General features: G+C 44.6%; 1 protein-coding gene across 2 annotated transcripts in view; it reads left to right on the top strand.

Moving 5' to 3' along the window:
- SRPX (sushi repeat containing protein X-linked) overlaps positions 1-22,205 on the top strand; it is a 174,094-nt gene that overhangs the window by 72,663 nt on the left and 79,226 nt on the right. For both annotated transcript variants that reach the window (XM_055437991.2, XM_055437990.2), the window contains 4 exons: positions 11,681-11,807; positions 15,205-15,326; positions 16,057-16,236; positions 20,077-20,210. In XM_055437991.2, the coding sequence (XP_055293966.2) occupies positions 11,681-11,807; positions 15,205-15,326; positions 16,057-16,236; positions 20,077-20,210 (563 nt within the window). The remainder of the gene's footprint in view (positions 1-11,680; positions 11,808-15,204; positions 15,327-16,056; positions 16,237-20,076; positions 20,211-22,205) is intronic.

Here is a 22,205-nt window from a genome sequence, read left to right as displayed (position 1 = left end):
CTTTTTCTACGATTTAGGTGGGAGTTTGAATTGATCAGTAATTGGGAAGACAGAAACCATTATAGGTGTTTCCAACAGAAGAGACGTTAATACAGGGCAGTGGTTACAAACATATAGGAAAGACTGGAGGAACGAAAGAGGGAAAAGACTGTTACCAGACATTGTGTGTGTGTGCACTCGGTCGTGTCCACCTCTTTGCGACTCCATGGACTGTAGCCTGCCAGGCTCCTCTGTCCATGGGATTTCCTAGGCAAGAATACTAGAATGGGTAGATTCTCCAGGCAACCTTCCTGACCCAGGAAAGCGTCTCCTGAATTGGCAGGCAGATTCTTTAGCACTGCACCACCTAGAGATTAGTTAGGGCAGAAATCCATCCCACCCAAGGGCTGGGGGGAGCAAAAGTGACCTAGTGGTGTTACCCAAAGTCCATAAACTCACCCTGAGGCTGACATGTCTGCAGATGACACCATCATGGATGAGAATGAAGTCAGGAGCCCAGGAAACCTTCATGAAAGCCCCTACCAGAAGCTCTCTTCCTCCTGCCCTCTGTCCTCATGGGAGTGCCTCTCATTGTCAAACCTAGCTGGCACCCAGCTGGCAGAAGGAGTCCAAGACATGTCAATCTGAGAATTTCAGTATAGCCAGTAAAGATTTCAGTGCAGGTGATGATTTAAAAAAAAAAAAACACAAAACTGAGTGCCAACAGAATCTGTGCCACAGAAGCCTTTTTCTTTCTTTTATTATTATTATTTTTTTTTTTTTTGGTGGTCCTGTGTCTTTGTTGCTGTATGTGGACTTTCTCTAGTTGTGCTGAGTGGAGGGCTACTCTCTAGTTGTGATGTGCGGGCTTCTCATTGCGGTGGCTTCTCTTGTTGTGGAACACGGGCTCTAGGCACACAGGTTTAGTTGCCCCAAGGCATGTGGAATCTTCCCGGACCAGGGATCGAACCCGTCTACCCTGTACTGACAAGCGGATTCCCAACTACTAGACCACCAGGGAAGTCCTCAGCAGCCTTGCTCTGAGGTCTTAGACATCTCCCTGTAAATCACTGTAGTTCTCAGTGAGGAGGAGCCTGCAAAGCAGGCCTGCTCAGCCCATGCATGTAGGATAGTGCTCAGGCTGCGAGCTCCAGGCACTCTTCTAGAAGGACATGACCTGAGGCCAGATGTTGAGGTCAGAAGAGCCCCTCCCCGATGTTGCTTTCACTCGCTGCCCGGTGACTTGGAATGTGCAAGCTAGCTCTTCAGAACACTCCTCTCCACCGCGCCCCCCCACCCCGCTTTGAATGTCTGTTCCCTCATATTGGAAGGGGCAGAGGTAATGGGAGGGGAGGAGATGCTCGAAAATCTCCCTGCTGAGCAAGCACTGGCAGAATCCTCCAGGGATCACAGTGTTCAGATGTCCAGATTGTGTGTAACAATGGAAAGAAATTGCTGATTGTTCTCAAAAAGCAACAAGCATGTCTTAAGCTGGACCAGATGGGCCTGGAACCTTCCCAGAGGGAGAGAGAAAAAACTAAGAAATGAACCCCAATTCCAGGGGATCTTAGAGTGGGACAGGGCAAGGTTCAGGCATCTTTGGGGTTAGGGGAATTTGTGTATGCAATGTGGGGGGTGAAAAGGAGATCAGTGATCAATGAGCTCCCAGGAAAAAAAAGAGAAATAAGACACAGCAAGCAGGCAAATCTTTCTTTGATTCTCTGACAGAGAAGCTGGAGTTTGTACCCTGTGAATTTTACTCCAGGGATGTCATGGACTCTGGCTTTCAATGTATTATTAAATGAGTTTATTGACTTGATGTGTTGGCAGGGCTCAGGGGTCTGTGAGCACAGCTCGGAGCCTCAGCCTAGTTTAGGAGCTGACACATGGTGGCCAAGGAATTCTCAGATTTCCACACCGCTTTGAGCAATGCCTCTAGGCCCAGCTGTGCTGAGTGCTAAGGAAATCCTCGCAGTTCTCCTTCAGATCTGGAGGGAAGAGAGAACCCTAGGCTGGCTTTTGATGCTGAGGTGGTCAGTTCTGTGGTCTGGCTAATTTGAAAGGACCACAAGTCAAAATTCATTCTCTTAGGCAGCCTACACTCTGGCAGTAGACTCAATGTCCATGGTTATTTCAAAAACAGATATAGATAGAAATAAGTCAATGTAGGAGGAAAAAAAAACATACTGAAAATTGCAGGAGGGTAAAATATTTAGAGAGCCACAACTTCCATGATATATATATATATAAAATAACCAAACCCATAGACTGTAACAACTATTGTTTGGGGGTATATTTTTTTCTTTCTTTCCATTTTCAGTCCTTTCCAGTTACATTGGCATGTAGATATAACAATGGACAGTTACAATTACAGGTCTTCTCCTTTGGACCAACACTTTCCCCTAGGCCAACAGGAAGAGAAAAAAAATTCAAGTAAATTTAAAACCCATGGACAATGAAAACTGAGCAAGTATCTTCAGATACACAGGGAGCCCCATTGAGATGTTTTAACAAAAGACCATGTACAAACCAACTTGCTTCCTGAAATTACTCTCTGCTTATTTTATATTTCCTGCAGAATAGAATAGTTGGAGAGTTAACACAAACGGAAATCTGGAATAAAAAAAAAAATCTCTGCAGTTTTAGATATGCAAATTGATGGACTACTTTTCCAGCTTCCCAATTATCGGATGGCTCGGTTGACCCAGTGACCCACAAGGAAGTTTGCTGGGAAGAATGGTATTATTTCTAGAGATTCAGTTGAGGATACAAACGTCATGGGACTGAGAACAAATATATCAGGGCATTGCTGTAATGCTCTGAAATCATACAAAATTTTTCCCAGGTTGACAAATACACAAAGATGTATAAACTATCAGGAAGCTAGTTTCAGCTTTGCAACAAGTTGCTTGATTGTACTCCACTTTTTTAATTTTTTTGGCCCCACTGCATGGCATGTAGAACTTGCCCAACCAGGGCATGCAAAATCTAGCTCTGTGATCAGGAATCAAACCCGTGTCCCCTGCATTGGAAACATGATGTCTCCAGTGGTTACACTACCACCTTGGAAGTCCGAGATACTGCTCCACTTTTTAACCTGGCATGATTTTTAGCACAAACTAAACAGGTAAACTGTTATTGCACCGCTGTAGTATATCCCCAATGAATTTTTAGTTTGGCATCTTTCTGATGAAGATAGTGACTTCCAGTTGTGGAGTTCTTTGCTTCTCAACTCTTTGGTCCATTGGGAAAGTTTCCTAATATCTCATATGGTGCCAAAGAAGTGGAAACCCTGTTCAGGGACATGCACATGGATTACAATCTCGCTGGGGGAAGCAAGCAATGAGGGAAGTTTTCAGTGGCCAGATTTGTTCTGCCTTGGTTAGTCACTCTCTCCCTGTGCCAGGAAATGACCACTTCTTCCCTCCATCAACAACCTCCAACTATTTTATGTTTGTGTCAGTTATCTATTGCTACACAACCAATCACCCAAAACTTAGTGGCTTCAATCAACTATGTATGGCTCATGGTAGTTTGGGTTGGCAATTTGGGCAGGACTTGGTGGAGACAGCTCACCTTTGTTGCACATAGTAATGGCCAAGGTGCATGTCTGGGGCTGGAGGATCCAAAACGGCTTCACTCCCATGTGCAGCATCTCACTCAGAGGTCACTATACTGGCTAACATTTGAGTCCCTTTTTTCTCTCTCCCTTCATTTCCCATCTTCTCCACTTGGCCTCTCAAGTCAGATAATTGGGCTTCCTTAGATGGCAGCTGGCTTCTGAGATGGTAAACACAGAAGGTGCCAGACTCTTTAAGGGCCTATGCCGGGGACTGGCATAGAATCACTTCCCTTGCATTCTGTCAGTCAAAGTAAGTTACAAGCCAGGCACAGATTCAAATGGAGGAGAGGCAGACTCTACTTCTTGGTAGAAGGTTGCTGTTGTTCAGTTGCTAAGTTGTGTCCAGCTTTTTGCAACCCCATGGACTGCAGCATGCCAGGCCTCCTTGTCCCCCACCATCTCCTGGAGTTTGCCCAAGTTCACGTCTATTGCATCAGTGATGCCATCCAACCATCTCATCCTCTGTTGCCCCTTCTCCTGCCTTCAATCTTTCCCAGCATCAGGATCTTTTCCAATGAATCAGCTGTACGCATCAGGTGGCCAAAGTATTGGAGCCTCAGCATCAGTCCTTCCAATGAATATTCAGGACTGATCTCCTTTAGGATGGATTGGTTGGATCTCCTTGCAGTCCAAGGGACTCTCAAGAGTCTTCTCCAACACCACAGTTTGAAAGCATCAATTCTTCGGCGCTCAACCTTCTTTATGATCCAGCTCTCACATCCGTACATGACTACTGGAAAAACCATAACTTTGACTAGATGAAATTTTGTTGGCAAAGTGATATCTCTGCTTTTTAATATGCTGTCTAGGTTTGTCATAGCTTTTCTTCCAAGGAGCATGCATCTTTTAATTTTGAGGTCACAGTCACCATCCACAGTGATTGTGGAGCCCAAGAAAATTAAGTCTGTTTCTGTTTCCATTTTTTCCTCTATCAATTTGCCATGAAGTGATGAGACTGGATGCCATGATCTTAGTTTTTTGAATATTGAGTTTTAAGTCAGCTGTTTTACTCTCCTCTTTCACTTTCATCAAGAGGCTCTTTAGTTCCTCTTCACTTTCTGCCATAAGGGTGGTGTCATCTGCATATCTAAGGTTATTGATATCTCCCTGCAATCTTGATTCCAGCTTGTGCTTTATCCAGCCCAGCATTTCACATGAAATACTTTGAATATAAGTTAAATAAGCAGGGTGACAATATACAGCCTTGATGTACCCCTTTCCCAATTTGGAATCAGTCCATTGTTCAATGTCCAGTTCTTCTACCTCTTGCTTCTAACTGTTGCTTCTTGACCTGCATACAGGTTTATCAGGAGGCAGTTAAGGTGGTCTGGTATTTCATCACTTTAAGAATTTTCCCCAGTTTGTTGTGATCCACACAGTCAAAGTTTCATTTTCTGTAGTCAATGAAACATAAGTAGATGTTTTTATGGAATTCCCTTGCCTTTTCTATGATCCAACAGATGTTGGCAATTTGATCTCTGGTTCCTCTGCCTTTTCTAAATCCAGCTTACATCTGGAAGTTCTTGGTTCATGTACTTTTGAAGCCTAGCTTAAAGTATTTTGAGCGTTACCTTGCCTAGCATGTGAAATGAGCATGATTGTGCAGTATTTTGAATATTCTTTGGCATTGCTCATCTTTGGAATTGGAATGAAAACAATTTTTAGTCCTGTGGCCACTGCTGAGTTTTCCAAATTTGCTGACATATTGAGTTCAGCACTTTCACAGCATAAGTTTTAAATTGCTGGAATTCTGTCACCTCCAGTAACTTTGTTCCTAGTAATGCTTCCAAAGCCCACTTGACTTCACACTCCAGGATGTCTGGCTCTAGGTGAGTGATCACATCATCACGGATGTACAGGTCAGTAAGACCTTTTTTGTATAGTTCTTCTATGTATTCTTACCACCTCTTCTTAATCTCTTCTGCTTCTGTTAGGTCCTTGCCATTCTGTCCTTTATTGTGCCCATCTTAGCATGAAATGTTCCCTTGGTATTTCTTATTTTCTTGAAGAGACTCTAGTCTTTCCCATTCTATTGTTGGTAGGAGGAACTGCATGTATATAAGGGGATTATGGGTAGCTACCTTCCCAGGAAATTCACCAGAGTATTCTTTGTTAGAAATCAGAGCTTAGAAATCATTAGTGAAGTACATCTTGGAGGATGTCATACTAAATTTGAAAAAAACAGGTGTGATTGCTTATATCCTATTTCCAGGTATATTAATAAGGCCAAAATCATAATACTTTAAACAAGTTAGAACTTCCATTCTCATATAAATGTCTGGGCAGTGTCCTAGACCCAACCTCCTCCTCATTTGTTCTTCCACTCTCAACTTGCAGCTTTCATCTGCAATCGAAGATGGCTGTTCACAGCTCACCACTTCATACACATTCAAACCAGGGTGGAGGAAAAAGAAAGAGGAGAGTACCTCCCGCCACAATCACACACATACCTTTTTAAAGCACAACCCAGAAGTTGCACATGTCACTTTTTCTCACAGCTCACTGGTGGAACCCATCCCATGGCCACAGATAACTTGAAACAAGGCTTGAAATAGAATCTTTATTCTGGAGGGTCACAGGCCCAGGAAAATTTCTTTTCTTCTAAAGAAATGGACATACATGGGCTTTTCTCCAGTTGCAGAGAACGGGAGATACTCTTTACTTGTGGTGTGTGGGCTTCTCATCTTGCTGGCTTCTCTTGTTGCAGAGCATGGGCTCTAGGGTAAATGGGCTTCAGTAGTTGTGGCTCCTGGGCTCCGGAGCACAGGCTCAGTAGTTGTGGCACATGGGTTTACTTGCTCCACAGCATGTGGAATCTTCCTGGACCAGTGATCAAACCTGTGTCTTCTGCATTGGCAGGCAAATTCTTAACCATTGGACCACCAGGGAAGCCCTCACCCTCTTTTTTATTTCCACCATCTATCTGGTTAGACATAGTAAATATTCCCAAGTATGTAGTATAGCTTCGCAGATAAAGAGTGGTTGATACAGTGCTACATGTTTGTTTCTGGTATTTTATATGCAGAGAAGAAACTAGAGCACAGAGGCAGGGGACAGTTGGTCAGATGTCTCCAGTGAGTGGGCAGAGGCCAGGATGTTCGTGAGAGTTGCCAGGTTGCCACACGGTAACAGACCCTGCGGGCACTCTGACTCAATAAGGAATTGTGATCAGGTTTCTATAGTAACTTTGTTTATTTAATTCATGGAAATTTATAATAATGTAGAAATAGCAGTGATGGCCATGGCTGTGTAATAATAGGCTTCAGTTTCTGGAGCATCTGCTGAAGAGCAGGCCAGCTAGTCTCATCAGCTGAAAAAGAGGGCGTGATGCTTGAGAATGTGACAGGAGTCTGCTCTGCTGCTGCTTTTCCAGGGTTTATGGGGAAGGTGGATGCAATGACCAGGAAAGAATGTGTATGGAGGAAGAAGAGGATGGAGGGAAATAACTAGCTCAGTAGTAGGCAGACACACAGAAGTCTTTGACTGATTAAAATAATTTAAAAGTATGTGATCATATCTTAAAATACCAGACTGCAAAGAAGTTCCCAAAGAAAGGAAAGGCTTCCCAGACTATAAATGGGAATGATAATAACAAGACTTAGTCTAGTGGGTGGTGGCAAGAATTCAGTGAAATAATGCAGGGAGGGTACCTTGCCTGGGCTGGGCAAGTAGGGGAGAGTCAGTAAATAAATATTAGCTATTATTGTTAGTGCTTTATTTCCTCTTGTTTGGAAGGACACCACTTCTGAAAAAGTAGGCCAAATTCGACTGATCATTGTTAGCTGTCAGAAGCTGGCTTAGGGAAGCTGAGACCCTTCACCCAGATAACCTAATTTGGAGCTATGTTTGCTCAGTGTCAATATGTCTAGTTTATAGGGAAAACAACCCAGCCAGCATATCATCCAGATGTTTAGTTTACATGACACAAAGGGTAGAATATCTTTTCACTCTGACAGGGTTGCTCCAAGAAAACATGGTAACACTAAGCCATTTTATATTGAAATCTATTTCCCTTCCTCCTCCCCTCCTTTATGGCTTTAATTTTTTTTCTAGATTCAGTATTGTTGTTCAGTCACTCTGTCATGCCTGACTCTTTTGCAACACCATGGGCTGTAACCCACCAGGTTCCTCTGTCCATGGGATTTCCCAGGCAAGAATACTAGAGTGGGTTGCCATTTCCTTCTCCAGGGGATCTTCCCTATCAAGGGATCAAATCCATGTCTCCTGCATTGTCAGGTAGGCTCTTTATCACTGGGCCACAGTACAGCATTTTTAATTGAGATATAATTGATTTTCATACACCCTCTTTTAAAAAATATTTTTGCCCATGCCATGCAGCATGTGGGATCCTAGTCCCCTGATCAGGGATTGAACCTGCACCCCATGCAGTGGAAGAACAGAATCCTAACCATGGACCACCAGGGGAGTCCCTTGGCTTCAATTTTTTAAAAAATAAATATGCTTTCTATTATGAGCTTGCTGACTATATTTGGCCAGCAGGTGGCAGCTATTATATACATATCTTTCTGATTCACCCAAAGCTGAAAAATGTTCGTCTGAACTATAAAAGTATGTCTTCTAGCACCTATCATAGTAAAAACAAAAAAGGATTGTTTTTAACATCTCCAGTTCAGCCGCTCAGTCATGTCCGACTCTTTGCGACCCCATGAATCACAGCACACCAGGCCTTCCTGTCCATCACCAAATCCCGGAGTTCACTCAAACTCATGTCCACAGAGTCGGTGATGCCATCCAGCCATCTCATTCTCTGTTGTCCCCTTCTCCTCCTGCCCCCAATCCCTTCCAGCATCAGAGTCTTTTCCAGTGAGTCAACTCTTTGCATGAGGTGGTCAAAGTATTGGAGTTTCAGCTTTAGCATCAGTCCTTCCAATGAACAACCAGGATCGATCTCCTTTAGAATGGACTGGTTGGATCTCCTTGCAGTCCAAGGGACTCTCAAGAGTCTTCTCCAGCACCACAGTTCAAAAGCATCAGTTCTTCGGCGATCAGCTTTCTTCACAGTCCAACTCTCACATCCATACATGAACACGGGAAAAACCATAGCCTTGACTAGACGGACCTTTGTTGGCAAAGTAATGTCTCTGCTTTTTAATATACTATCAAGGTTGGTCATAACTTTCCTTCCAAGGAGTAAGCGTCTTTTAATTTCCTGGCTGCAATCAGCATCCGCAGTGATTTTGGAGCGCCCAAAAATAAAGTCTGACACTGTTTCCACTGTTTCCCCATCTATTTCCCATGAAGTGATGGGACCAGATGCCATGATCTTTGTTTTCTGAATGTTGAGCTTCAAGCCAACCTTTTCACTCTCCTCTTTCACTTTCATCAAGAGGCTTTTGAGTTCCTCTTCACTCTGCCATAAGGGTGGTGTCATCTGCATATCTGAGGTTATTGATATTTCTCCCAGCAATCTTGATTCCAGCTTGTGCTTCTTCCAGCCCAGCGTTCCTCATGATGTACTCTGCATATAAGTTAAATAAGCAGGGTGGCAATATACAGCCTTGCTGTACTCCTTTTCCTATTTGGAACCAGTCTGTTGTTCCATGTCCAGTTCTGACTGTTGCTTCCTGACCTGCATACAGGTTTCTCAAGAGGAACACCTCTAACTCATTTAAAGAAGCTTTCATTTCACCATCACGTTGATAAACTATAAATTCTAAGAAGCATACTTTTTTTCAGTTACTATCCCTGAAATTAGCAAACATCTCACAATTGGTAACTTAGATTCAATAAAATGTAGTTATTCACTTTAGTATTAGCATATTATGGCTGTAAATTCACACTCCACTGAAGCATGGCATTGAATGAAAATGAACTTGGATCGCTGAAGACACTACTGTTTAACAAATTATTCGTGATTTCTTACCCTAAGTAAAATGAGTTATTGGACAAGACACAAGAGAAAGTATATGGTGCATTTAGTCTCTCAGAAATGTTTGTGATTCAGAATCAAATGACATTTCATTTTCATTCAGGCTATTTTAGTAGTTGACATGTAAAATAATGCAAATCAAAATGTTAATTTACTCTGCCTTCTTAAAAATACAGAATCTGCTGGTTGAAAATCATCAAGTAGAACTTGTAAAAGTTTGAATTTCCCCTTCTTGTGATTTCACGCTGAGTGTGCGTGTGTTAGTCACTCAGTCATGTCTGACTCTTTGCGACCTCTTGGACTGCAGCTCGCCAGGCTCCTCTATCCATGGAATTCCCCAGGCAAGAATACTGGAGTAGGTTGCCATTCCCTTTTCCAGGGGATCTTCCCAACCCAGGGATTGAACCTGGGTCTGCCACATTTCAGGAAGGTTCCTTACCATCTGAGCCACCAGGGATAAGTGAGCCACCAGGGATTAGCCACTGTTCTAAGGATAAGTGTTCTAATTTGGGTTATAATTCATATTCTCATTATTTCCATGCCTGGCCTTAAATAAATCAATTATGCTGTCTGAGGCTCCGTTTCCTGATCTGTAAAATGAGAGCATTGGGTAACTCCTTTAAGCCTCCATAGCATTTACTTTTATGTAGCCTAGAGCAGTGTTAATTTTCTATCTCATGTCATATTTCACATATGGTGACATAATCCCCTCAACAGACTGTCAACTCTGAGAATAACATGATTCTCTTGCTTTTGCATGCCCAAGCCCAGCAGCTGAAATGATGCCTTGGGGAAGGCTGGTACTCATTAAAGATTTGTTGCCTTGAATTGAATTAAACTAGATGATACCTAGGAGAAGGCAATGGCAACCCACTCCAGTACTCTTGCCTGGCGAACCCCATGGACAGAGGAACCTGGTAGACTGCAGTCCATGGGATCGCTAAGGAGTCAGACACAAGTGAGCGACTTCACTTTCACTTTTCACTTTCATGCATTGGAGAAGGAAATGGCAACCGACTCCAGTATCCTTGCCTGGAGGATCCCAGGGACGGGGGAGCCTGGTGGGCTGCCGTCTATGGGGTCGCACAGAGTCGGACACGACTGAAGCGACTTAGCAGTAGCAGCAGTAGATAGATGCCTAAGGCACTTTTCTCTAGTATCCGATGATACTGTCTTTAAAGCAGGAAGGACTCACTATGGCTGAATGATTTCTAGTTGGGTAACTGCTATGTTGCCAAGTCAACAGGCAGAGTTTAGAAGCATGGGGAAGAAGTTGCTGTAGGTGATAAATTACCCTGCAAGACACAAACAAGGCCAGCTGATTTAACCATACACAGGTAAGTACTCACACAGTCTTTAAAACTCAGCAGGCGTATCATTGGGAACTCTGTTCAGTGTGATGTGGTAGCCTGGGTAGGAGGGGAGTTGGGGGAGAATGGATACATATATATGTGTATACACACACACACGCATATATATATATAGCTGAGTCACTCTGCTGTGCACCTGTAACTATCACAATCATTGTTAATCGGCTATATCCCAATATGGTCTTTCCTGGTGGCTGAGTGGTAAAGAACCCACCTGCGATGCAGAAGACACAGGAGGCACTGGGTTTGATCCCTGGCTTGGTAAGATCCCCTGGAGGAGGGCACGGCAACCCACTCCAGTATTCTTGTCTGGAGAATCCCATGGACAAAGGAGCCTGATGAGCTACAGTCCATAGGGTCGCAAACAGTCGGACATAACTGAAGCGACTGAACACGCATGCATATCTCAATACAAAATAAAAAGTTGATCTCGGCAGACAAGAAGGGGCAAGATGAAGGGAAAGAAGATAAATACAGAAGGGGTGAAGAAGCCCTTCAAAAATAGGGAGCACCTAGAGCTTTGGGCACTTGCGAAGATGGTGCCGTGGTAAACAACCTGCCTGCCAATGCAGGAGATACAAGAGACGAGGGTCCAATCCCTGGGTCAGGAAGATCCCCTGTAGAAGGAAATGCCAACCCACTTTAGTATTCTTGCCTGGGAAATCTCATGGACAGAGGAGCCTGGTGAGCCACAGTCCATGGGGTCAGAAAGAGTCGGACACAGCACAGAGCTTCGGGCATGTCCACTGGTGGGTTGGATGTCAAACCTCAGGTTGATATTTCCTAATGATGGTGAGAATATTCTGGTTATATTTTCAGATCTTGAACCTCCTAGAATCAAGTGCCCAAGTGTGAAGGAACGCGTTGCAGAACCCAACAAACTGACAGTCCGAGTGTCCTGGGAGACGCCCGAGGGAAGAGACACAGCAGATGGCATTCTGACTGAGTAAGTGCAACTTGGCAGCTGGAATGAGGTGGCCTGTTTATGTGAGAAGTTCACTACCAAGAATAAGGAAGCGTGTATCTGCTGGTCAGTGTATGCTCTTGGACTCGGTACAGCACTCTTTCAGCCACACCTCATTCATTTCTTTATTTTTCTTCACTGTCTGGCATACTACATTCTTCACTTATGTATCCGTTTATTGCCTGTCTCAACTGCAGTATGTTTGCAGCCATATCCATAATGCCTAGAACCATGCCTAGCACATAGTTAATAGTAACTATTTGTTGAAGGAAAGAAAGGAGGTCAGAAGGAGTGATGGGGAGAAGGGAGGAAATGGGACAGAAGAAGGAAGAGGAAGTCAAGTGGTTAATTCACCGAAAGACTCACTGCCATTGTCTGCTGGCCCCCTACCCAGGCCTTCCTCAGCCATAGCCTCCCTGGGAACCTATGTCTCCCAGGTGGAGCTCAGTGTCGCCCCCTTGTGCTCGGGGAGTATGTTTTAGGGCAGAACTCCAAAATCTCTTGTCTTTTGGCACCTGTTTCTTTCACAACTTTTGATTTTTAATTTTTTAAATATATGACCATTAAACACTTAAACCACTTGTAAATAAAAGAGAAGGAGTCCTTCTGCCCTCTTCCCCACCCCAACCCCCTTCTCCAGGACCAACTGCACAAATAGTTTGAAATAAAATCTTTAAAAATGGGTGGTTCCCTTCAGTGAAGTTCAGCCACATGTTGTTTTAATCTAGCAGCTGTGCCTGTGCCCCTGCAGCTATAGATGGGCCCTCATGTTCGCTGAAGGCCACTACTTCATGTCAGCATATTCACACCCATGCCTTAGAATACACGGTCCTATTAGACCTCCCCACCAAGTTTCCATCTGTGGACAAAGAACACCTCTGACTTACCCCTTGCGAGCCATACAGCAGGGCAAGGCTTTCTAGAATTCTGTCAACCCAGGCTGGGCAAGAGGAAATGTTTCTAAGCCAATATTAGCCATAACAGAACATTTTCTTCTAGGAAGAGACTCAGTCTTTCACCCCTAGGACATTTTGTTCTGACAGCCTGATAATTTTTCCCACCATTTAGCTTAGATCATATTTGTTATGTTTCCCCTTGTAATTCCTCAAAGATAAAGTGTGAGTATTAAGAAATTATTTATTTGCTGTCGCATACATATGGTCCCCCTTAAGGAGAAACTTTAGGCAATGGGGATTAAAAATATAAGTCACAGTTGATATAACCATGTCATGCATCGTGTGTGTGTGTTCAGTCATGTCCAACTGTTTGTGACCCCATGGACTGTAGCCTGCCAGGCTTCTCTGGCTATGGGATTCTCCAGGGAGAATATTGGAGTAGGTTTCCATTTCTTCCTCCAGGGGATCTTCCTGACCCAGGGATCAAACCCAGGTCTCCTACATTGGCAGGCAGGCGGGTTCTTTACCACTGAGCCACCTGGGAAGCCCTTGATATCATCAGGGATTGGCTTTTAACAATTGTTAAATCTTTTGGGACCCAGCACAATGCCTAGCCCTGCCCCTAGGCCATAACAGATTCTTAGATTCTCACAACTGTGATTGTTATTGAAATCTGGTATAATATACACACAATATCAGGTCATCAGATGACTCTAGTTATCTAACAAGGATATTCACCTTGGCATTTTTGTGTAATCTGTGTGTTACAATTAGAAATGTGACATTTTGAAAGAGCATCTTAGTAACCCAAACCCTCTGTTCAGAGCAGCTATTGGCTTCCTAAATTCTAAAGCCCAGCACCATCAGAGGTGTGGAGGAGAATGAGGAGTTCAGATAAGGCTGTCTTTTCCTCTTTTTCAGCTCTTGTTTGGCCTCCTTGCCTCTCTGGCATTTCTCTTCTTTTCCTCATGTCTTTTACAAGCTTCTGTTCTGTAGTCCCCTTCTTGGGGGGGAAGGTTCTAGTGTCAGGCTGAGACAAGTGCTTTCTGTGAGCTCCATATTTATGCCCTATGACTTATTTGCATGTCACACATGAAAGAGAGTCTCCAAGAGGTGAGCGGCCATTCATGTTTGAAGTCTAATTCCTCTCAGGTTTACCTGCTTTTAAATTGTGCTTCCTGATGAGGACCTTAAAGCACCTAAGGCCCAAAGTGACACGTCTGTAATGCTGGGATGTCTGGCACTCTCATAACACCCCTCACTGCATACTTGTAAACAACTGCCTTGTCCACCTGTGTGGAAGGTTCTCCTCAATGGTAACAGTGAGAATTTCACATGCACATTGTCAGTCAATATTCTTTTCATTCCTCAGACATGTAGAGAGAAGGGAAATTATCTATTGAAAAACAATTTATCATATTGTACCTACTGATGTTCTTATCAGACAACTAAGAAGAAAGATGTGGGAGTCACCCTTGCTCTGTGACCTTGGGTGGGTTCCTTGATCTTTTGGTGGCTCAGTTTCCTCATCTGTGAAATGGGTATAATAATGTCTACGTCATAGGGTTGTTGAGAGGATTAAATACTATATATGTGTGTGTGTGTGTGTATAATGTCTAGAACCACGCCAGACATGTGTAAGGTTTATATACTGGCTTCCTTGGTAGCTCAGAAGGTAAAGAATCTGCCTGCAATGCAAGAGACCTGGGTTCGATCCCTGGGTTGGGAAGATCCCCTGGAGGAGGGAATGGCAACCCACTCCAGTATTCTTGCCTGGAGAATCCCCACAGAGAGAGGAGCCTGGAGGGCTACAGTTCACGGGGTTGAAAAGAGTCAGACATGACTGAGTGACTCAGCACACACAGCACAAAGAATAATTATAATGATAATAATAATAACAACTAATAATAAAGATAATAATAACTTGAGTTATTATTCTGATCATCATGAAATCACAGTGAATTTGCATTTTGCTCAGGAAAGGTCTCCACTGAGATAGAAAAAGCAAAGAAAGTTCTAGCGCCCCCTGCAGGCCCAAATTGCCAGTGACTGCTGGGACTACCCTCTCAAATGATTTCCCTCAAAGAAAATTCCCTCATCCTCCCAGTTGGGTGGCACTTCAGGTCTCCCTTGGACCAAAGGAAGGAAGACTTGGGCTCTGGGTTCTCAGTGTCTCCCATCCTCTGTTCTACATCCCAACAAGAAAAACCAGTCTGATCTTCCCAGGAACTGGTGACTTCCATTTTCTGGTCTCAAACTGCATTTCCAAAACAGAGTAAAGCTCAGGAAATTCTCTTCCTTGAGAATTCAACTAGTAAAACTGGCCTAATGGCAGTCCCTTGGAGTCTCTGTATCTTGAACAGAATGGGTGCTCAACAAACACCCATGATGGTCCTCTTTGATCCTTAGGCCATCATGGCCCGATTGTTGTTAGGGCCTACAACGATCATCTTTGGTGTTTCTGATTTTTTTCCCCCTTTAAGTGTTATTCTAAAAGGCCCACCCCCAGGCTCGCATTTTCCAGAAGGAGACCACAAGATCCAGTACACGGTCTATGACAGAGCCGAGAACAAGGGCACTTGCAAATTTCGAGTTAAAGTAAGAGGTAAGATGACTGCTTCTTGGCTTTATTTTCTCTCTCTTTTTAAGAACAAAGGGAAGCAGAGACTCAAGCTAGAACCTTCTGTGAGTGCCCATTGTCAGAGGGAGACTTGCCAGCTCTGGATTTGCCTCTGATCATGAGATTAGGGGAAGGGTGCCACCTCACTGCCTAAATTTCACAATTCAAATCCGGATGAGGTCGAATGCTGGCAGATGATTGAAGGAGTCCAAGAGAGCAGTAAGCTCGTCTCACATGAGCCCATCGCTGGCTGTCCCAGAACAATAGTATTTAATAGCTTTTCCACTCCTGGGCTTCAGTGACCAGCCAAAGCTTATATAAGTCCTTCTATGAAGGAGGTTAAGAGCTCCTTAGGTAGCCCACCAGCCGACTGTGTTCTTGGTATTCCAGAACCTTTGTGAAAAAAAGGTTTTTAAGGTTTACTTTGAGCTTCATGGTTTGGGTAGCTAATAACTAGCCATCTTTACTCCTTCCTCTTCTGGGTTCAACCTCCTCATCTAGACCACAGGGAGCTGAATCAGTTCATCTCAGTGGTCTTGTTGGTTTGAACAGTGACCCTCCCAAGGCTTACCCACTGGCAGATAGCTACACCTGACCCTCCCTACACACCTGCCCAGTTTAGAAGCTGGTGTTTCTAACTCCTCCTCTTCCCTGCTTACTTTTTGTGGGGGTAGCACTCAGCACTGAGCACCCTCTGGGCTTGTGTCCCACACAGTGAGACGCTGCGGCAAGCTCCATGCCCCGGAGAACGGCTACATGAAGTGCTCCAGTGACGGTGATAATTATGGGGCCGTGTGTGAATTCTCCTGCGTTGGAGGCTTCGAGCTCCAGGGGAGCTCTGCCCGAGTATGTCAGTCCAACCTGGCTTGGTCTGGCACTGAGCCCACCTGCACAGGTATGAGGGCAGCTCTCTCTCCAGCCAGCAGCAGACCCTGAAGCCCCTTTGGTTCCGGTTTCCAGGACAGGGAGGCTTTTGTTCTATATACTTTGAAGGATTCAGCGCCAGCCATCTTCATCTGTTGGGTGAAAACAGTCCTCCAATAACTGGGCAGCCCATCTTGCCCACTCTCTTCCTTTACCTCTGCTCATCTGCTGATTCTCTGGCATATCCTCTAAGGAGGAAGCTGGAGTAGGAGCCCAGGGTTCATTATAAATCAGTGGCATTATGAATTAGCAGAAGGCAATGGCAAGCCACTCCAGTACTATTGCCTAGAAAATCCCATGGATGGAGGAGGCTGGTAGGCTGCAGTCCGTGGGGTCGCTAAGGGTCGGACACGACTGAGTGACTTCACTTTCACTTTTTGCTTTCACACATTGGAGAAGGAAATGGCAACCCACTCCAGTGTTCTTGCCTGGAGAATCCCAGGGATGGGGGAGCCTGGTGGGCTTCCGTCTATGGGGTAACACAGAGTCGGACATGACTGAAGTGACTTAGCAACAGCAGCAGCAGCAGCACCCTTGGGACCTCCCTGGCAGTCCAATGGCTAAGACTCTGCACTCCCAATACAGGGTGCCAGGGTTAGATCCCTGATCAGGGAACTAGATCCCACATGCCACAATGAGGAGTCGTTTGCCACCACTAAAACCTCGTGTAACCCAAACAAAAAAAAAACATCTGTACCCTTGTTCCTCTCTTCAAAGCCAGTACGCTACTATGTACAGATGATAGAGCCCCTGCTTTGCAGCACTAGCTGGAAAGTTCCGCAGATCTTGGACCTTCAGGATCTTTCCTCCTAATGTTAAATGAGGAAGCAAATACTCTACCTTCTCCTGGAGCTGTTGAAAGGATGAAGTGAGGTCATCTATTGAACAGTGGAATTGAATAAGGCTTGGCATATGGCCCCAGGGTTGGGAAGATCCCTGGAGAAGAGAATAGCAACCCACTCCAGTATTTTAGCCTGGATAACAGCAACAATAACGAAACTAAAACTTTCAATACCTGTCATCTGTTATTACTGAGGAAGAAAAATTGGGCTGGGTAGCGATCTGAATGCAGAGTTCCAAAGAATAGCAAGGAGAGATAAGAAAGCCTTCCTCAGTGATCAATGCAAAGAAATAGAGGAAAACAACAGAATAGGAAAAACAAGAGACCTCTTCAAGAAAATTAGAGATTCCAAGGGAACATTTCATGCAAAGATGGGCTCGATAAAGGACAGAAATGGTATGGACCTAACAGAAGCAGAAGATATTAAGACGAGGTGGCAGGAATACACAGAAGAACTGTACAAAAAAGATCTTCCCGACCAAGATAGTCACGATAATGTGATCACTGACCTAGAGCCAGACATCTTGGAATGTGAAGTCAAGTGGGCCTTAGAAAGCATCACTACGAACAAAGCTAGTGGAGGTGATGGAATTCCAGTTGAGCTATTTCAAGTCTTGAAAGATGATGCTGTGAAAGTGCTGCACTCAATATGCCAGCAGATTTGGAAAACTCAGCAGTGGCCACAGGACTGGAAGAGGTCAGTCTTCATTCCAATCCCAAAGAAAGGCAATGCCAAAGAATGCTCAAACTACCGCACAATTGCACTCATCTCACACGCTAGTAAAGTCATGCTCAAAATTCTCCAAGCCAGGCTTCAGCAGTATGTAAACCGTGAACTCCCAGATGTTCAAGCAGGTTTTAGAAAAGGCAGAGGCACCAGAGATCAAATTGCCAACATCCGCTGGATCATGGAGAAAGCAAGAGAGTTCCAGAAAAACATCTATTTCTGCTTCATTGACTATGCCAAAGCCTTTGACTGTGTGGATCACAATAAACTGTGGAACATTCTGAAAGAGATGGGAATCCCAGACCACCTGACCTGCCTCTTGAGAAACCTGTATGCAGGTCAGGAAGCAACAGTTAGAACCGGTCATGGAACAACAGACTGGTTCCAGATAGGAAAAGGTGTACGTCAAGGTTGTATATTGTCACCTTGCTTATTTAACTTATATGCAGAGTACATCATGAGGAACGCTGGGCTGGAAGAAGCACAAGCTGGAATCAAGATTGCTGGGAGAAATATCAATAACCTCAGATATGCAGATGACACCACCCTTATGGCAGAAAGTGAAGAGGAACTCAAAAGCCTCTTGATGAAAGTGAAAGAGGAGAGTGAAAAGGTTGGCTTGAAGCTCAACATTCAGAAAACAAAGATCATGGCATCTGGTCCCATCACTTCATGGGAAATAGATGGAAAAACAATGGAAACAGTGTCAGACTTTGTTTTTTTGGGCTCCAAAATCACTGCAGATGCTGATTGCAGCCATGAAATTAAAAGACGCTTGCTCCTTGGCAGGAAAGTTATGACCAACCTTGATAGTATATTAAAAAGCAGAGACATTACTTTGCCGACCAAGGTCCGTCTAGTCAAGGCAATGGTTTTTCCCGTGGTCATGTATGGATGTGAGAGTTGGACTGTGAAGAAAGCTGATCGCCGAAGAATCGATGCTTTTGAACTGTGGTGTTGGAGAAGACTCTTGAGAGTCCCTTATACTGCAAGGAGATCCAACCAGTCCATTCTAAAGGAGATCAATCCTGGATGTTCATTGGAGGGACTGATGCTAAAGCTGAAACTGCAATACTTTGGCCACCTCATGCGACGAGTTGACTCACTGGAAAAGACTCTGATGCTGGGAAAGGTTGGGGGCGGGAGGAGAAGGGGACGACGGAGAATGAGATGGCTGGATGGCATCACCGACTCTGTGGACATGAGTTTGAGTGTACTCCGGGAGTTGGTGATGGACAGGGAGGCCTGGCGTGCTGTGATTCATGGGGTCGCGGAGAGTCGGACACGACTGAGCGACTGAACTGAACTGAACTGAACTGAAGCGATCATAGTGTGACATTTGGACTAGCCAGAAAATTCTGGACATGGCTTCTATTTCTGTACTCCACTTTTTCTCATTTCCTAGTACTTTCTCATCTTTATGCTTTCCCTTTAATCTTAGCCACTCAGAATTAGCTTAGATAGAGACACACACACAGATACATACACCAACAGCTAAATGCCTGAGGCTCTTAGATTTCATTAAAATACAAAGACCATCCCTCTTTCCTTCCCTGTCTTATTTCCTGGGGTAGGAGAGTAATGCCCCTCACCTCCAGTGCCCTGCAAACATATTCACATTGTAATACCCAGAACCTGTGAATGTATTACCTTACGTAGCCAAAGGGACTTTGAAGTTATAAATTAAGGATTTTGAGAAGGGGAAAAGCAGTGTATTATCCAGGTGGGCTCACTGGAATCCCAAGCATCCTTAATAAGAGAGAGGTGGAACTGCTCTCAGAGAGGAGTGAGGTTGGAAGCTGCTATGCTGCTGGCTTTGAAGGTGGAGGAAAGGCTAGGAGCCAAGGAATGCAGGCGGCCTCTAGATTCTGGAAAAAGGCAAGGAAACAGATGTTCCCCCAGGGCATGTGGGTTGGGGGCGGTGGGGGAGGGGGCACAGACCTGCCAGCAGCCTTGACTTGACCCCAGTGAAACCTGTTCCAAACTTCGCACTGCCAGAATTGTAAGAGAAAGTGTGTTAAGCCACTAGGTTTGTGGTGATGCGTTGACCACAAGCAAGAGGAAACTAACCCGTGTCCCCACTCCCCAACTGAGTGCTTTTTGGGACCACCTCCTGAATAAACTGAAGACTTCTCTTGGGGTTTACTTCTTACACATATGTTTCTGTGTCTCATCACAGGCTGTATGTATTGAGCCAGAAGCAGTAGAGGGTTTCTGACCTACCTGACTGTTTCTGATTACAGCCATGAATGTCAATGTCGGCGTGAGAACAGCAGCTGCACTTTTGGATCAGTTTTATGAGAAAAGGAGACTGTTCATTGTGTCCACCCCCACAGCCCGAAACCTCCTCTACCGGCTGCAGCTGGGGATGCTGCAGGTGAGTCCTGGCAGCAGGGCCGAGGCAGGAGGGAGACCTCTGAACAGGAAGGGCCTGACCATTTCATTAAAAAGCAAAGGCTAGATTCAGTTCTTAATCCATTTCCCGGGAACTTTAGGAACTGGCACTTCAGAACTCCCACCATGCATTTCTGGGTCTGGGCTATAACCTGATTAGCATTGATACCCCAGAGCTAACACAGTTGTTTTCCAAATAATGAGGTTTGTTTGTCTTCACTAATAAGCCTAACTGACATATTGTCCAGGTTCAGCTAAAGAACAAATTGTCTTTGCTGAACCCGCAGGTGTATGCCTGGGAGGGAGGCCATCTATCTGTAGTTTACCCAGAAGGCTGACTCAAGAACTGAGAAGAGTCCAGGGGCCCTTAGGCCCCACATGCCACCACAGGGAGCCTCCCCAGCTCCCACAGCTCTTCAGAGGGGGGTGAGCATCTTTCAGAAAAGCAGTTCTCTGAGCCGTGGTCCATGGACTAGCTGTGTCAGCCTGGGAGCTTGTTAGGAATGCAAATTCTCAACACACACTGGATCAGAAACTACCTGTTAGCAAGACCTCCAGGTGACTCCGAAGAACTTCAGAGTTGGGGGGATGGCTCTTCTAGGAAATGTGCCTTCTTAGCTGTGTAAGTTTTGTAGCTACAAAATGAGGCAACCAATGTCTTTGGGGAGGGAAAAAAAGCCAGAAACTGAAAGGATTGAATTAGAACTTGCTTGATTTTTGTCCTGAATCATGTTGTCAATAAGAGTGGCCAATCTGATTGAAGAGGTGGGATGCTATGCTGTGTCATAGATGTGGTGGCGCATATTTTGGGAGGAATGTTTCACCCAGGTAGCGCTAGTGGTAAAGAATCCGCCTGCCAATGCAGGAGACACAAGAGACGCGGGTTCAGTCCCTGGGTTGGGAAGATCCCCTGGAAAAGGAAATGGCAACCCACTCCAGCATCCTTGCCTAGAGAATCCCATGGACAGAAGAGTCTGGCAGGCTCTTGGTTCATGGGGTCTCAGAGTCCCGTGATTAATCTTGGTTTAATCAAAGGTTACAATTTAACTTTTCAGCTTTAAGACATTGAATAATAAAACTGTTTTTTCTCCATGTGTACTTGGACTTCCCATGAACTCTAAAAAGTTTGGGGCTCCCTTGATAGGAACCTAATTTATCTCTTTACTTCCAATCCCTGCCACCTGACCTCCACCTGGTGTACCCTTGTCCCAGCTAGGGGCTTGCTCTTGGGGTAACACAAGGCCACAATACTCCATCATGTGGGGAACTGGCCTTGCAGGCTCTATTCCATAACTAGACATTTCCTGACCTCTTCTTATTTCCATGGAAAAATAAAAAAGACAAACAACTTGATTTTTCTCTGTTGGGCAAACTATGGCATTTGTAAGTAAAATTGTATTGATGCGCAGCCAAGGCTTGCTCATTTGTGCATTCTTTATGGCTGCTTTAGCATCACAGTGGCACCATGGAATAGCCTCTAGTGGCACCATTAGAACAGAGACCAGCCAGCCCCGTGGAACCTACAATCTTTACTCTCTGGCCCTGTACACAAAATGTTTGCTGACCCCTGCCCTAGTCTAGCCCGCTCCTTCAGGTACTTGCTAAGTTACTAATCAACTAGTTGGTTAGGACACTTGATATCAAGGTATTGATATGTGACCTCCCCCTTCCAACATATTTACATTGGCATTTTAAGCAGAGCCTTCAAAGAAAGGTTTGATTGGCTTATGTGATTGTTAGAATAATAAAAATGTATATTTCTACCTTCTTTTTACACTCTTCTACCACTTCTATCATCCCATACAGAGATATTTCAGTGGAACTATAATAAAAACTTGGTGTTCTCATACCTAAGGAATTTAAACTTTCTTTCTCCCATTTAGTCATCATTCATCTTAAATTACCTTTTTGTCTCTTTATTGCCACTGCCGCTACTGATGAGACTTCCTGGCATGTGGTTGAGCAGGTCATGGTTCTT

This window comes from Moschus berezovskii, chromosome X (assembly GCF_049115385.1).
Source record: "Moschus berezovskii isolate FMDL1 chromosome X, NW_MosBer_1.0, whole genome shotgun sequence".
NCBI classification, from domain to species: Eukaryota; Metazoa; Chordata; class Mammalia; order Artiodactyla; family Moschidae; genus Moschus; species Moschus berezovskii.
This window is presented reverse-complemented; position numbering and strand designations above follow the sequence as displayed.